Source organism: Ornithorhynchus anatinus, chromosome X5 (assembly GCF_004115215.2).
Source record: "Ornithorhynchus anatinus isolate Pmale09 chromosome X5, mOrnAna1.pri.v4, whole genome shotgun sequence".
Classification (NCBI taxonomy): domain Eukaryota; kingdom Metazoa; phylum Chordata; class Mammalia; order Monotremata; family Ornithorhynchidae; genus Ornithorhynchus; species Ornithorhynchus anatinus.
In genome coordinates, this window is record NC_041753.1 from 1252947 (window position 1) to 1266693 (window position 13747).

Below are 13747 nucleotides of genomic sequence, written 5' to 3' on the forward strand. Positions count from 1 at the left end.
CTGACTTCGGGGGGGGGGGGGCGGGGTTTGTTTATTTTTGTTTAATTTTTTTTTTTTTTAAGGAGACAGCTATAGAGCCGCTTTGTAAAGACGCTTCTTGATATTTTACTTTCGTGTTGGATTTATTTCCCTCCCCCCCCCCCCCCCGACATCCCCATTAGGGTTATAATATTTGCTGCCGACATGTTATAACGGGAAGTTGTTCATGTATATAAGCTATTTCTTGACCCATTTAAGGAAAAAAAGAAAAAAAAAAAAACAAAAAAAACCGGGAACTGTACATTGTGTAGAAAAAAAAGGGGAAGAAGAAAAGAAAAAAAACCAAACAAAAAAATGGGGGGGGGGCGTTCTCCCCCCCTCCCCCCCCGCCATGGATATTGTGATGCCGTGTGACGTCATTCTGTACCGTGTCAGTTCTGTGTATGATCCGTGGAAAGGGGCTGGGGGGGGGGCTGGGGAAGACCCTCCCCTCCCCCCTCCCCCCTCCCCCCGTGCAGATGCCACCTGGCCCTCCTCGCCCCCCCCAAACTGTGCCTTGCCCCCCTTCCCCCCGGACCCCCCCCTCCCGCCCCCCCCAGGCCACCAGCAGCCACCCCCAGGAGGTGGGGGGGAGGGGGAGGGTCTCCGAAACCGAGTATTATGGTCTGTAACTGTATTTGCACTGTTCTCGCCTCCTCTCCGGCCCGACTGGTCCGTCAGCATGTACACACAATATACCGATATACAACAACACGTGCGGTGGCACCTTCTTCCTCACCATGCCCCTCCCGTCTTCCAGGCCCCAACCCCGCCTCCCCACTTTCGGGGACCCTGGGGGAGAGGGGGAGGAGGAGGGGAGGGGGGCCCCTCCCCCAACGCGCGCGGTTGTTCGGGCGGGGGGCGGGGGGGGGGGCGCCCCAAATCCTCCCTTTCCACTTTTCTTAAAAAAAACAAAACAAAAAAGAACAAAAAAAAAACCCCTTTTCTGCGTGGTGTTTGAGGTGGGGGGGGAAGGGGGGTGGGAGCCGAGGTCCAGCGGAATAAGAGGGGCGGGGGGGGGCGGAACCCCGGGGGGAGGGGGAGGGGGTGGGGGCGCCCCGATCTCCGGCCTGGTGGGGGAGGGACGGAGCGGGGCAGCGAGCACGATAAGCTAATTTTTGGAAAAAGGATGAAAAAACAAAAAACAAAACCTTTGTAATATTTATCACTTGCAAGCTATGTTTAATAAAGAGATGAATGCTTTCTACTCCCGCCTGTCGCGGCTGGCTGGGGGAGGGCCGGGGGGGGCGGGGGAGGGGACGGGGGCGGGACGCGAGGCCGGAGGTCATCGAGTGCAGCCCCCTGCCGTCGGGCGCGGGCCTCCATTTCTAGTAAGCGCTTAACAAAGTCCCCTCGTCATCATTACTATTATCGTTATTCTGGTAAGCAGCGTGCCTCGGTGGAAAGAGCACGGGCTTGGGAGTCAGAGGTCATGGGTTCTAATCCCGCCTCCGCCACTCGTCGGCTGGGTGTCGCTTGACTTCTCTGTGTCTCAGTGACCTCATCTGAAGACCGGGAGCCTCGTGAGGGACCCCCCTGATGACCTTGTCTACCCCCGGCTCTTAGAACAGTGCTTGGCACCTAGTAAGCGCTTAACAAATGCCATCGTTATTATTATTATTATTATCCCCGACGTGAGGGGGGAGCGGTTGGAGGGGGCCTACTGCCCCTGCTTTTTTTTGAGGGGGAGGGTCCCAAGCAGCGGGGCTTGGTGGCAAGAGCCCGGGCTGGGGAGTCAGAGGAGGTGGGTTCTAATCCCGACTCGGCCACTGTCTGCTCTGCTTCTCTGGGCCTCGGTTCCCTCCTCTGTAAAATGGAGAGTAAGACCGTGAGCCCCACGTGGGGCCACCTGATTGCCTTGCATCTGCCCCAGCGCTTAGCTTAACGCTTAACAAATACCATGGTGGTTATTACGAAGCGCCCAGGGCGGCTTCCTCGGTGTGATGGGGGTTTGGAAGTGGAGCCCATTGCGATAGGCGAGGAGGGGGCTCCCCCTTGATTGGGTCGGCGGGGCCCTTGAAGATAAAAAGAAATAAAGGTTGGTATTTGTGAAGCGCTTACTATGGGCCAAGCGCTGGGGGAGATACAAGGTAAAGCGAAGCGTCGTGGTAAATTGGGCGTCGCCCCTGGGGGGGGTCTTGTGGGGGATGGGGAGGGGGTCGTCGGGCCGACGCCCCCCCTCCGCGGTGAGCTGGTGGGGTGGGGGAGGGCCGAGCCCCGCCCCCTCCCCCTCTGACCTTTCACCTCTCGGCCCCCGGGCCTCCCCCCGCCTTCCGCTTCCTGCAGGGGAAAGTGGGGAGGGGGCTTCGCCCTGCCCCTTCCCCTCAAGCCCCCCCCCCCCCGCCTCTTCCTCGACCCCCCCCCGGGGCCTTCTCCTCCGCAGCCCCACCGCCCCCACGCCAGACCCAAGCGGCGCTCGGCGTTCACCATCCTCATCATCCTCATGGTGGTACTGGTTAAGCGCTTACTCCGTGCCGGACACTGTACTAAGCGCCAAGCCCCGGCCCACGTGGGGCTCGCAGTCTTCACCCCCGTTTTCCAGAGGAGGGAACCGAGGCCCAGGGAAGGTAAGTGAGTTGGCTTGGGCGTGGGGGTCCGAGGGCCTGGGGTCCCGGACCACCCCCCACCGGCGCCGTCTGCCCCACCCCCAATCCGCCAAGCTTCCCCAACAACAATAATAATATTTGTTATGCGCTTACTATGTGCCAAGCACCGTTCTAAGCGCCGGGGAAAATACAAGGTGATCAGGCTTCATCCCCATTTGACAGATGAGGGAACCGAGGCCCAGTGAAGTGACTTGCATAAAGTCACACAGCTGAGAAGCCGCGGAGAGGCGGGATTAGAACCCACGACCTCTGACTCCCAAGCCCGGGCTCTCGCCACTGAGCGACAGCGCGCTTCACAACCCAACTCACAAATGAGGGGCGGCCTGGAAAGGGGCTTTAGGGGTCTTGCACAGTAACTTGGGCTCTGCCCGGTTCTGCCACTTGTCAGCTGCGTGACTGTGGGCAAGTCACTTCACTTCTCTGGGCCTCAGTTCCCTCATCTGTCAAATGGGGATGAAGACTGGGAGCCTCACGTGGGACGACCTCATTCCCCTGTATCTCCCCCAGCGCTTAGAACAGTGCTCTGCACATAGTAAGCGCTTAACAGATACCAACATTATTATTATTATTGGGGCCGGGCCCCGAGGTCCCCCCACCCGACGCCCCCCACCTCGTGGCCTAGTGGAGAGCGCCGGGCCCGGGAGTCCGAAGGACCTGGGTTCTAATTCCGCCCCCGCCCTTCGTCTGCCGTGGGACCTTGGGTAAGTCACTTCACCGAGCGGCACGCTCCGGTGGAAAGAACGGAGGACTGCGAGTCGGGGGCGGCCTGGTTTCTAATCCCGATTCCAACACTTCGATTAATCCATCGGCGGTATGTATTGTGCGCCTACTTGGTGCAGAGCGCTGTACTGAGCACTTGGAAATAATGACAGTGTGGAGTACTGACAATATTCATTCATTCGATCCTATTATCAATACAGTAGAGTTGTTAGACATGTTTCCTAGTCACCAGGAGCCGGTCGTCATTCATTCATTCGATCGCGCGCATCGAGCGCTTATTGTGTGCAGAGCGCTGTACTAAGCGCTTGGGAAGGAACAATCCAACAGTAAACGGTGACAGTCCCTGCCCACAACGAGCTCACAGGTGGGGATTGGTACACAAGTGCTGTGGGGCGCAGGGTGGGAAGTAGCGTGGCTCAGTGGAAAGAGCCCGGGCTTGGGAGTCAGAGGTCATGGGTTCGAATGTCGGCTCTGCCACTTGTCAGCTGGGTGACTGTGGGCAAGTCACTTCACTTCTCTGGGCCTCAGTGACCTCATCTGTAAAATGGGGATTAACTGGGAGCCTCATATGGGACAACCTGATGACCCTGTATCTCCCCCAGCGCTTAGAACGGTGCTCTGCACATAGTAAGCGCTTAACAAATACCAACATTATTATTATAATCAAGGGTTTAAAGGGGGCAGATTCAAAGACATAGGGGATACGGTGACCTTGGGCGAGTCACTTACCTTTCTTTTAATTTTATCCTATCTTTTAAGCACTTACCGTGTGCCATGCACTTTTTTAAGCACTGCAGTAGATCCAGGTTAATCAGGTAGGACACAATCCCTGTCCCACATGGGGCTCCCCGTACTGCTAATAATAACGATAATATTTGTTGAGCGCTTACTATGTGCCAAGCGCAGTCTAACTAGTTTCCGTGCCTCGGTAGGCTGGTTGTGGGCAGGGGATGGGTCTGTTTATTGTTCCATCGTAGGCTCCCGAGCGCTTAGTAGCTTGAGAAGTAGCGTGGCTCAGCTGCAAGAGCCCGGCCTTGGGAGTCAGAGGTCGTGGGTTCTAATCCCGGCACTGCCACTTGTCAGCTGTGGGACCGTGGGCAAGTCACTTCACTTCTCGGTGCCTCAGTTCCCTCATCTGTCAAATGGGGACTAACTGCGAGCCTCACGTGGGACAACCTGGTGATCCTGTGTCTGCCCCAGCGCTTAGAACAGTGCTGTGCACCTAGTAAGCGCTTCACAGATACCAACATTATTATTATTCTCTGGGCCTCAGTGACCTCATCTGTCAAATGGGGATGAAGACTGGGAGCCCCACCCGATGACCTTGTGTGGCTCAGTGGAAAGAGCACGGGCTTTGGAGTCAGGGCTCATGAGTTCGAATCCCGGCTCTGCCACTTGTCGGCTGTGTGACTGTGGGCAAGTCACTTAACTTCTCTGTGCCTCAGTTCCCTCATCTGTAAAATGGGGATTAAGACTGTGAGCCCCACGTGGGACAACCTGATTCCCCTATGTCTACCCCAGCGCTTAGAACAGTGCTCGGCACATAGTAAGCGCTTAACAAATACCAACATTTTTGGTTTTTTTTGTGTCTCCCCCAGCGCTTAGAACAGGGCTTGGCACATAGTAAGGGCTTAACAAATACCATCATTAGTAGTGGTAGAGAGACTGACTGACTGATTGATTGACTGATGGACTGACGACTGAGTGAGTAGGCTGAGGGGCGGGGGGCGGGGCCCCGGGTCGTCCCGCGCTCCTATTGGCTGCCGGCGGAATGTTCCCTTCCATCGGCCCCGGGCGCATGCGTAGTTACGATCAACCGACCCTTCGCCGCCAGAGGGCGAGCGCGGTCAAAAGCCACGCAGGCACGTGAATCCCGCCCCCAAGGGGGAAAATCGGCCTTCAAGTATTCACTCGTTCAGTCGTATTTATTGAGCGCCTACTGGGTGCAGAGCACTCGACTAAGCGCTTGGAAAGCATAGTTCAGAAATAGAGACAATCCCTGCCCACTCCGGGCTTCATGTAGCCCCAGGATGGATTCTCTCGCCTTCCCGCCCGCCGGAACGGGGCTGGGCCTGTCCAGGTGGTCTGTCACCCTCTCCCTCCTCAGTCGATTGAGTGCTTACTGTGTGCAGTGCACTGGACTGAGCGCTTGGGAGAGGACGGTATAACAATATTGTTATACTGGGCAGATAGAGAAGCGGAGTAGTCTAGTGGATGCAGCAGGGGCCTGGGAATCGAAAGGACCTGGGTTGGAGTTTGGCCGCACCGCTTGTCTGCTGTGTGACCTGAGGCGAGTCACTTCTCCGTGCTTCAGGTACCTCGTCGGTAAAATGGCATTTAAGAGCATGAGCTCCATGTGGCGCATAAATACTTTTTTATATTAATATCTGTCTCCCCCGGAGTGTAAACTCGCTGTGGGCAGGGAATGTGTCCGCTACTGTTACACTGTACTCTCCCAAGTGCTTAGTACTTTGCACACGGTAAGCGCTCGGTAAATGATTGAATGAATGAACATGGACTGTGCCCGATGCGACTGTCTTGAATCTATCTCTCTGTGCCTGCACAGCACATAGTAAGTGATTGATAAATACCATCAAAAACCAATATAAGAGAGTTGGTCGACACATTACCTGCCCACAATGAGGGGGAGACAGACATTACCAGAAATAAATTATGGGTATGGACATGACTGTTGTGGGGCTGAGGGACGGGTGAAAAGGGGGCAGTGAATCAGGGCAACTCGGAAGCGATCGGGAGAAGAGAAAAGGAGGGTTCAGTCACGGAAGGCCCCTTGGAGGAGATGGGCCTTCAACAAGGCTTTGAAATTGGAGAAAGCCGTGGCCTGTCAGAAGCTGGCGGTGAGATGGACGAGATGGAGGGACGGTGAGTAGGTTGGCATTAGAGGAGCGAAGTGTGTGGGTTAGGAGTAGGAGAGTAGCGAGGTGAGAGGAGGGAGCGAGCTGATGGACGGCTTTACAGCCGAAGGACGGCGAGGAGTGTCTGTTTGATGCCGAGGTGGACGGGCCGCCCCTGGAGGTTCTCGAGGAGCCGGGTGACCGGTCCTGACCGTTTTCGTAGAAAAGCGATCCGGGCAGCAGGGTGAAATATGGACTGGAGCGAGGAGAGACTGGAGGCCGGGAGGTCAGCCAGCAGGCGGGGACGGTCATCCAGGCGGGAGAGGATAAGAGCTTCCCGCCCCCCCCGCCGTCCCCCAGACCCTGCGTCCAGAGATGGAAAGAGACAAGACAGAGATGCAGAGAGGACCAGGAGCAACCGAGGGGGAGAGAGACCAGAGGGGGAGAAGCAGCGCGGCCTCGTGGAAAGAAGTGCGGGCCTGGGAGTAGGATGAGTGAGTGGTCACTTCGCATCTCTGGGCCTCAATGACCTCATCTGTAAAATGGGGATTAAAACTGTGAGCCCCAAGGGGACCCGGACTGTATTCGACCTGATGATCCTCTATCTCTCCCAGCACTTAGTACAAGTGCCTGGCACATACCAAGTGCTTAGCAAATGCTATAAAAAACAAAAAAAAATCATGTGTTCCTCCCTGTCCTTCAAAGCCACCTCCTCCTGGGAGTCCTGCGGGACCCCTACCCCACCCATAGAGTGGGAGATGTCTTTCACTGTGTCAGTGTTTTCTGTCTTGGTGTAGCGGGTAGAGCCCGGGCCTGGAGGTCAGAAGGTCATGGGCTCTAACCCGGACCCTGCCGCCTGTCTGCTGTGTGACCTTGGGCAAGTCAGTTCACTTCTCCGGGCCTCAGTTACCTCCTCTGGAAAATGGGGATCGAGACTCTGAGTCCTACGTGGGACGGGGACTGCGTCCAACCCCATTTCCTTGTCTCCACCCCCGGCGCTGAGTAGAGTGCCCGGCAAGCGCTTAAAAATACCATAATTATCACTATTTGCCCTCTCCCGTGAAACTGCCTCCTCGGCCCCCACCCCGGTAGACTCCACGATCTCAGACGTCTCCCCGGCGCCTGCGGCCACCTGCCGATTTCTACCATCCAGCGGCACGGAAACCCTAGAGACGCACGGACAGGAGGGACCAGGGATCCGGCCTCGGTTTATTACAAAGCCGCCGCGTCCCACCCCCCGCCCGCCCCCATCCTCCTCCCCGCCCCGCCGGGGCCTGGCGGCCCAGGGTCAGAGGCGGAAGCGTCCGTCCAGCAGGGCCCGGTGGCGGGCCGGGGTCAGGGCCACGTAGGCGCCGGCCTCCTGGTCCAGGACGAACAGCGGGTCCGACACGGCGCCCGGGTCGAAGCCCTCTCCCGCCAGGCGGGTTTTCTGCTGCTTGAAAGTCTCTGTGGTGGGGAGGGCCGCCTGGGGGCGGGCGGGGAGGGGGCCCGAGTTGGCACGTGCCAACGCGGCGGGGGGACGGAGGGGCGGGGGCGAGGGCAGGGACCGGAGGGCCGAGACGGGGCAGAGTCGTCCCCGGGTTTACCTGGAGGCGCAGGAAGCGGGGGCGGGCGTAGGGCGGCAGCATCTCGGTGACGTGGGCGTGCAGGCGGGCGAGGTCCAGGCTGCGGTCTGGGTGCGGGACGAGGGCGGCCATGCCCGCCCGCCCCTCGTGCCCTGGGAAAGGGCAAGTAGACCCGGCGGGGCCGGCGGGGCAAAGGTTGAGAACTGCCAGGGCCCAGTGCCCTTCCGCTACCTGGCAGAGTGACCCCCGCACTCAGATGCCTGACCCGGTGGCCTTCCGTTACCCGGTGAGGTCAGCTCCCACCTTAGGGCTCCGTGACCGTCCCCCCGCCCCCGATGCCTGGCCCAGGGCGCCCTCCTTCCTCCGCCCCGACTACCTGGCACGGTGACCCCGTAGACGCCCACGTCCTGCAGGAATTCCAAGGCTCCCAGCGTCAGAGCCACCTCTGTGGTCGCCACGTTCTCGCCCTTCCAGCTGCCGCAGAGGGGCGAAGGAGGAAAGTGAGAGATCGGGGCGCCGGGGGACCGAGGGGGTCGAGGGGCGGGGGCGGGGGGAGCGGGTACCGGAAGGTGTCCCCGGTGCGGTCGTGGAAGGTGAGGAAGCCGTGAGCGTCGCGGCAGAGCAGGTCGCCGGTGTTGAAGAAGAGGTCGCCCGGGCGCTGGACGTCCGACAGCAGCCGCCCCCGCGCCAGCTCGGGGCCCCCGGTGTACCCCAGGAACGGGGAGGTCGGGCTCACCGGGGACACCAGCAGCCCCGGCTCCCCTAATAACAGTGACCACGGTATCGGTTAAGCACTTACTAGGTGCCGGGCACCGTACTAAGCGCTGTGGATCGGAGCAGATCGGGTTGGACACGGTCCCTGTCCCGCATGGGGGCTCACAGTCTCCATCCCCATTTTACCGATGAGGTCACTGAGGCACAGAGAGGAAGAAGAAGACTTGTAGTATTTGTTAAATGCTTTTCCCACCCACTTCTGCCGTCGCCCCGACTTGCTCCCTTCAATTCATCACCCCCTCCCAGCCCCACACCACTTACGTCCACATTCGTCATTTTACTTATTGCTCTTAATGCCTGTCTCCCCGGCTAGACTAGAAGCGCTCTGTGGGCAGGGAATGTGTCTGTTTATTGTTCCAGCGACCTCTCCCAAGTGCTCAGTACAGTGCCCTGCACACGGTAAGCGCTCAGTAAATACGACCGTGAGTGACCAGGACGCCCGGCCGCCCCCGGCCGAGGCTGCTCCTCCCTGACCCGCCCCACCGGTTCCCTTCCCCACCCCAACTCACCATCAGCCATGGGCACACAGAGCCCCCGGGCATCTCTGAGGGGCTGACCAGCCGCCGCGTCGTAGCGAATCAGCGAGAAAGGGGAGAACCGCTGGTGGGGAGGGGAGGAAGGAGACGGGGAGAAGGGGGTCACCCAGAGGCGTGGCGCCCCCCCCCCCCCCCCCGCCCGACCCAGGGCCCCTCCCGCGCCCACCTTGTAAAGCCAGCAGTCGCGGCCGACGGCGCCCGGGCGGCCGGTGTAGTTGAAGAGCGCCACGTTGCCCTCGGTCAACCCGTAGGTCTCCAGCACCCGCAGCGGCCCAAACCGCCGCAGGAAACGCTCCCACACGTCCGGCCGCAAACCGCTGCCCACCGCCAGGCGCACCTTGTGGGCCCGGTCGCTGGGACTCTGGTCCCAAGAGGAAGGGTTGGGGTCAGAAGGGCAGGGCTGTGCCCTCCCTCCCCGGGTGCCACCCTCGCTCCGGGAACCCCCGCTGACCAGTCCTGTGCCACCCTCTTCCCGGGCATCCCCGCTGACCAGTCCTGTGCCACCCTCTTCCCGGGCACCCCCGCTGACCAGCCCCACCCCGCCCTCTCCCCAGGCACCCCCTCCAACCAACCCTGTGCCACCCTCTCCCCGGGCACTCCTGCTGACCAGCCCCTTCCCATCCTCTCCTTTCCCCAAGCATCCCCGCCGACCAGCCCCACTCCACCCTCTAATAATAATACTGGTACTTGGGTCATTTGTTAAGCACTTACTCTGTGCCGGGCACTGACTTAAGTGCCGGGGTAGATACAAGATAATCAGGTTAGACACAGTCCTTGTCTCACATGGGGCTCAGCCTCTTAATCCCCATTTTACAGATGAGGCAACTGAAGCCCAGAGAAGCGAACTGACTTGCCCGAGGTCGCGCAGCAGCAAATTGGCCGAGCCAGAATTAGAAGCCAGGTCCTTCTGACTCCCAGGCTTGGGCGCTAGCCCTTTGGCCACGCTGCACCCCGGATGACTGGACCCACTCTGCCCGGGGACCCCCGCTGACCGTCCCGCCATCCCCCCCCCCCCCCCCCCCGGTCGCTGACCGGCGGCTGGTTGACGATGTAGCGGCAGAGCTCGCCGATGTACTGGAACACGGTGACCCCGTGGGCACGACAGTCGTCCCAGAACTGGCTGGCCGAGAATTTGGTTTTCAGCACCACCGTGGCCCCTGGGGGCGGAGGATGGGGCGGGCACTGCCGTCAGACCCTCGTGGGCTTCGCGGGCCCCCGCCCCCCGCCTGACCCGCCTCCCCCGGCCCGAGGTCCGCGGCGGCACTGACCGATGCCCAGGCAGCCCACGATGCCCAGCAGGGAGCCCGACATGTGGTAGAGGGGGAGGGCCAGGTAGATGACGTCGTCCCGCGTGGCCCCGCACAGCCGATAGAAGCCCTGGCACTGCAGCACCTTGAGGTGGCTGACGCGGGCGGCTTTGGGGAGCCCTGGGGCGGAGGGCGGAGGCGGGGGAGACCCTGAGCCCCGCGTCCCGCCCCGAGCGGGGCAGGGGCGCGCGGGGTCAGGGGCCCGGCCGCGTTGACCTCCCGCCCCTCCCGGAGGGCCCCCTCACCGGTGGTGCCCGAGGTGAAGATGTAGAGGCTGGCGTCCAGCATGTCCGCGGGGGCCGACAGGTGCCCGGGCAGCGGGGCCTCCCCCTCCTCCTCCATCTGCGCCAGCAGGTCGTTGAAGCCGGCGGGCAGCGGGGAGGAGGCGGGGCCGGGGCCCGCCGACCACAGCCGCAGCCCCAGGGACCGGAGGGCGGGCAGGTCCGGCTCCAGGCTCTCCAGGAACTCTAGGTTGGGCACAGTCAGTCGATCAGTCGTATTTATTGAGTACTTACTGAGCGCAGAGCGTTATACTGAGAAGCAGCGTGGCTCAGTGGAAAGAGCCCGGGCTTGGGAGTCAGAGTTCATGGGTTCGAATCCCGGCTCTGCCACTTGTCAGCTGGGCGACTGTGGGCGAGACACTTCTCTGGGCCTCAGCTCCCTCAGCTGTAAAATGGGGATTAACTGTGAGCCTCACGTGGGACGACCTGATTACCCTGTATAATAATGTTGGTATTTGTTAAGCGCTTACTATGTGCCGAGCACTGTTCTAAGCGCTGGGGTAGACACAAGGGAATCAGGTTGTCCCGCGTGGGGCTCACAGTCTTCATCCCCATTTTACAGATGAGGGAACTGAGGCACAGAGAAGTGAAGTGACTTGCCCACAGTCACACAGCCGACAAGTGGCGGAGCCGGGATTCGAACTCATGACCTCTGACTCCCAAGCCCGTGCTCTTTCCACTGAGCCACGCTGCTTCTCTCTCTCCCTGTATCTCCCCCAGCGCTTAGAGCAGTGCTCGGCACATAGTAAGCGCCTAACAAATACCAACATCGTTATTATCACCGAGCACTTGGGAAACCACGATACAACCACAGAGCGGACACGTTCCCTGCCCACAGCGAACTTACGGTCTGGAGGGGGAGACGGACGTGAATCGAAATAATTAAATGACAGATAGGGATAGGTCTTTTAGATTGTTACAGTGTACTCTCCCCAGTGCTGTGCACACAGTAAGCGCTCTTGGAAACAGCATGGCCCAGTGGCTAGCGCGCAGGCCTGGAAGGCAGAGGGACCTGGGTTCCAATCCTGGATCGGCCATTTGTCTGCTGAATGACCTCGGACAGGTCGGTTCGCTTCTCGGGAGCAGCGTGGCTCGGTGGAGAGAGCGTGGGCTAGGGAGTCAGAGGGCAGGGGTTCGAATTCTGACTCTGCCACTTGTCAGCTGGGTGACTGTGGGCAAGTCGCTTCACTTCTCCGTGCCTCAGAGCCCTCATCTGTAAAATGGGGATTAACTGTGAGCCTCACGCGGGACAACCTGATGACCCTGTATCTCCCCCAGCGCTTAGCGCAGGGTTAGCGCTTCACAAATACCAACATTATTATCATTATTATCCTCTGGGCCTCAGTTCCCTCATCTGAAAAACGGGGATGAAGACGGCCAGCCCCACGCGGTGTCGACAGGGACCGGGTCCAACCCGATTAACTTGTATCCGCCCCGGCGCTTAGAACCGTGCCGGACACATGGTAAGCGCTTAAGGAGTGTCATCCTCATCATTATTATTATTACAGAGCAGCGTGATTCTTATTAAGCAGATCATACCTCATCTGTAAAATGGGGATTAAGATTGTGAGCCTCACGTGGGACAACCTGATGCCCCTGTATCTCCCCCAGCGCTTAGAACAGTGCTCTGCACACAGTAAGCGCTCAACAAACACCAACGTTATTAATACTAACGAATGCGATTGAGTGACGGGCCGAAGGTAAATGCCCGGGGGGGGGGGGGGGGGGGGGGGGGAGGGGGGTGGCCCCGCCCCCTTGCCGAATTCGACGACCACGCGCCTGCCCGAACTCGGCGCGTCGGCCCCGCCCCTTTCCGAACCCGGCCGCGCGCCCTTCCGAAGTCGGGGCGCCGGCCCCGCCCCTTTCCGAACCCGGCCGCGCGCCCTTCCGAAGTCGGCGCGTCGGCCCCGCCCCTTTCCGAACCCGGCCGCGCGCCCTTCCGAAGTCGGCGCGTCGGCCCCGCCCCTTTCCGAACCCGGCCGCGCGCCCTTCCGAAGTCGGCGCGCTAGCCACGCCCCCTCCGAACCCTTCCCGAAGTCGGGGCCCCGCCCCCTCCCCCTTCCCCCCGGGCCCGGGCGGGGCTGACCTGGCGCCACGACGAGCGCGCCTGCGCGGCAGGTCCGGAGGCAGTGCAGCAGCGGGGCCCTGCGCAGGGCGGCGGGCAGGAAGGCGGCCCGGAGCCCGGCCTTGGCCAGCCCCAGCCACAGCCACACGAACTCGGGCCCGGACGGCAGCAGCAGGGCCACCACGGCGCCGGCCTCCCCGGCCTCCTCCCGGGCCTCCCCGGCCTCGCCCTCCGCGTGGCGGCGGAGGAAGGCGCGCGCGGCGCGGTTGGTGCTGCGCTCCGCCTGCGCGTAGCTGTAGCGCCGGCCGCCGTGCAGCAGGAAGGCGCGGTCCGGCTGCTCCCGGGACAGCTGCGCTAGACGCCAGCCCAGGCTGCAGCCTCCCGCCCCGCTCCCCGCCCCCGCCCGGGCCGCCGCCGCCCGCAGGGCCCGCTTGCAGCGCAGGGACCGCACGGCGAAGGCCAGGTCGGCGGGCAGCCAGCGCAGACGCCCCCCGAACACCGTCACCAGCACCACCCCCAGCACCAGCACGACCCCCACCGCCCCCATCGGCGGGGGGTCCATGGCGCCCCCCCCCCCCCCGAGCGTCCCGCCGAGCGCGCCCTCGCCCGCTCCTCTCCCTCCTGCGGCTCCGGCTCTGCCCCCCTCGCTCGGGAGCGCGCCTGCGCGGGCACTCCTCGACCCCACCCCCCCCTCCCCCACGCGAACCGGCTCCGCCCCCGGAGCGACCCCTTCCCGCCCCCCTGCTCCGCCCGGGACCCCCGACCCCCCGTCCGTGCCGGCGCCCCGCCCTTCCGAGCAGCGGCCAACATGTGCAGCTGGCGGCCCGGTGGGCGGGAGGGATGCAACTAGGGCAAAGGTGAGGGCGGGGCGCCGGGGGGGGGGGGGGGTCGCCAGGCCTCCCCCCCCCCCTCCGTCCGTCCCGGCACGGGGGAGGGGTGGGGGGGGCCGGGCCCCTCCCCCAGGAGAGGTGGGGGGAGAGGGCGGACGAACCGCGCCGCCTTCTGTTGTTTGTATAAAAA

The 13747-nt window shown here is 61.6% G+C and overlaps 1 protein-coding gene across 1 annotated transcript; it reads right to left on the reverse strand.

Moving 5' to 3' along the window:
• Positions 1-7378: 7378 nt before the first annotated feature.
• Positions 7379-13412, reverse strand: SLC27A3 (solute carrier family 27 member 3). The gene is made up of 10 exons (XM_029055271.2): positions 12749-13412; positions 10627-10848; positions 10343-10501; positions 10107-10231; positions 9241-9435; positions 9048-9138; positions 8328-8526; positions 8141-8238; positions 7786-7916; positions 7379-7664 (listed from the first exon to the last, which is right to left on the reverse strand). The coding sequence occupies exons 1-10, from the start codon at positions 13287-13289 to the stop codon at positions 7488-7490; spliced, it is 1938 nt and encodes a 645-aa protein (XP_028911104.1). The 5' UTR covers positions 13290-13412; the 3' UTR covers positions 7379-7487.
• Between the last annotated feature and the right edge of the window lie 335 nt (positions 13413-13747).

What these genes read in the sequence shown, in the direction of transcription:
- SLC27A3 (XM_029055271.2), bottom strand. Translation starts at nt 13,289, where the DNA reads ATGGACCCCCCGCCGATGGGGGCGGTGGGGGTCGTGCTGGTGCTGGGG. An exon ending in CTTCACCTCGGGCACCACCG is followed by an intron (nt 10,502 to 10,626) that starts GTGAGGGGGCCC and finishes CCTCCGCCCCAG; the next exon opens with GGCTCCCCAAAGCCGCCCGC. An exon ending in CTACGGGGTCACCGTGCCAG is followed by an intron (nt 7,917 to 8,140) that starts GTAGTCGGGGCG and finishes GCCCTTTCCCAG; the next exon opens with GGCACGAGGGGCGGGCGGGC.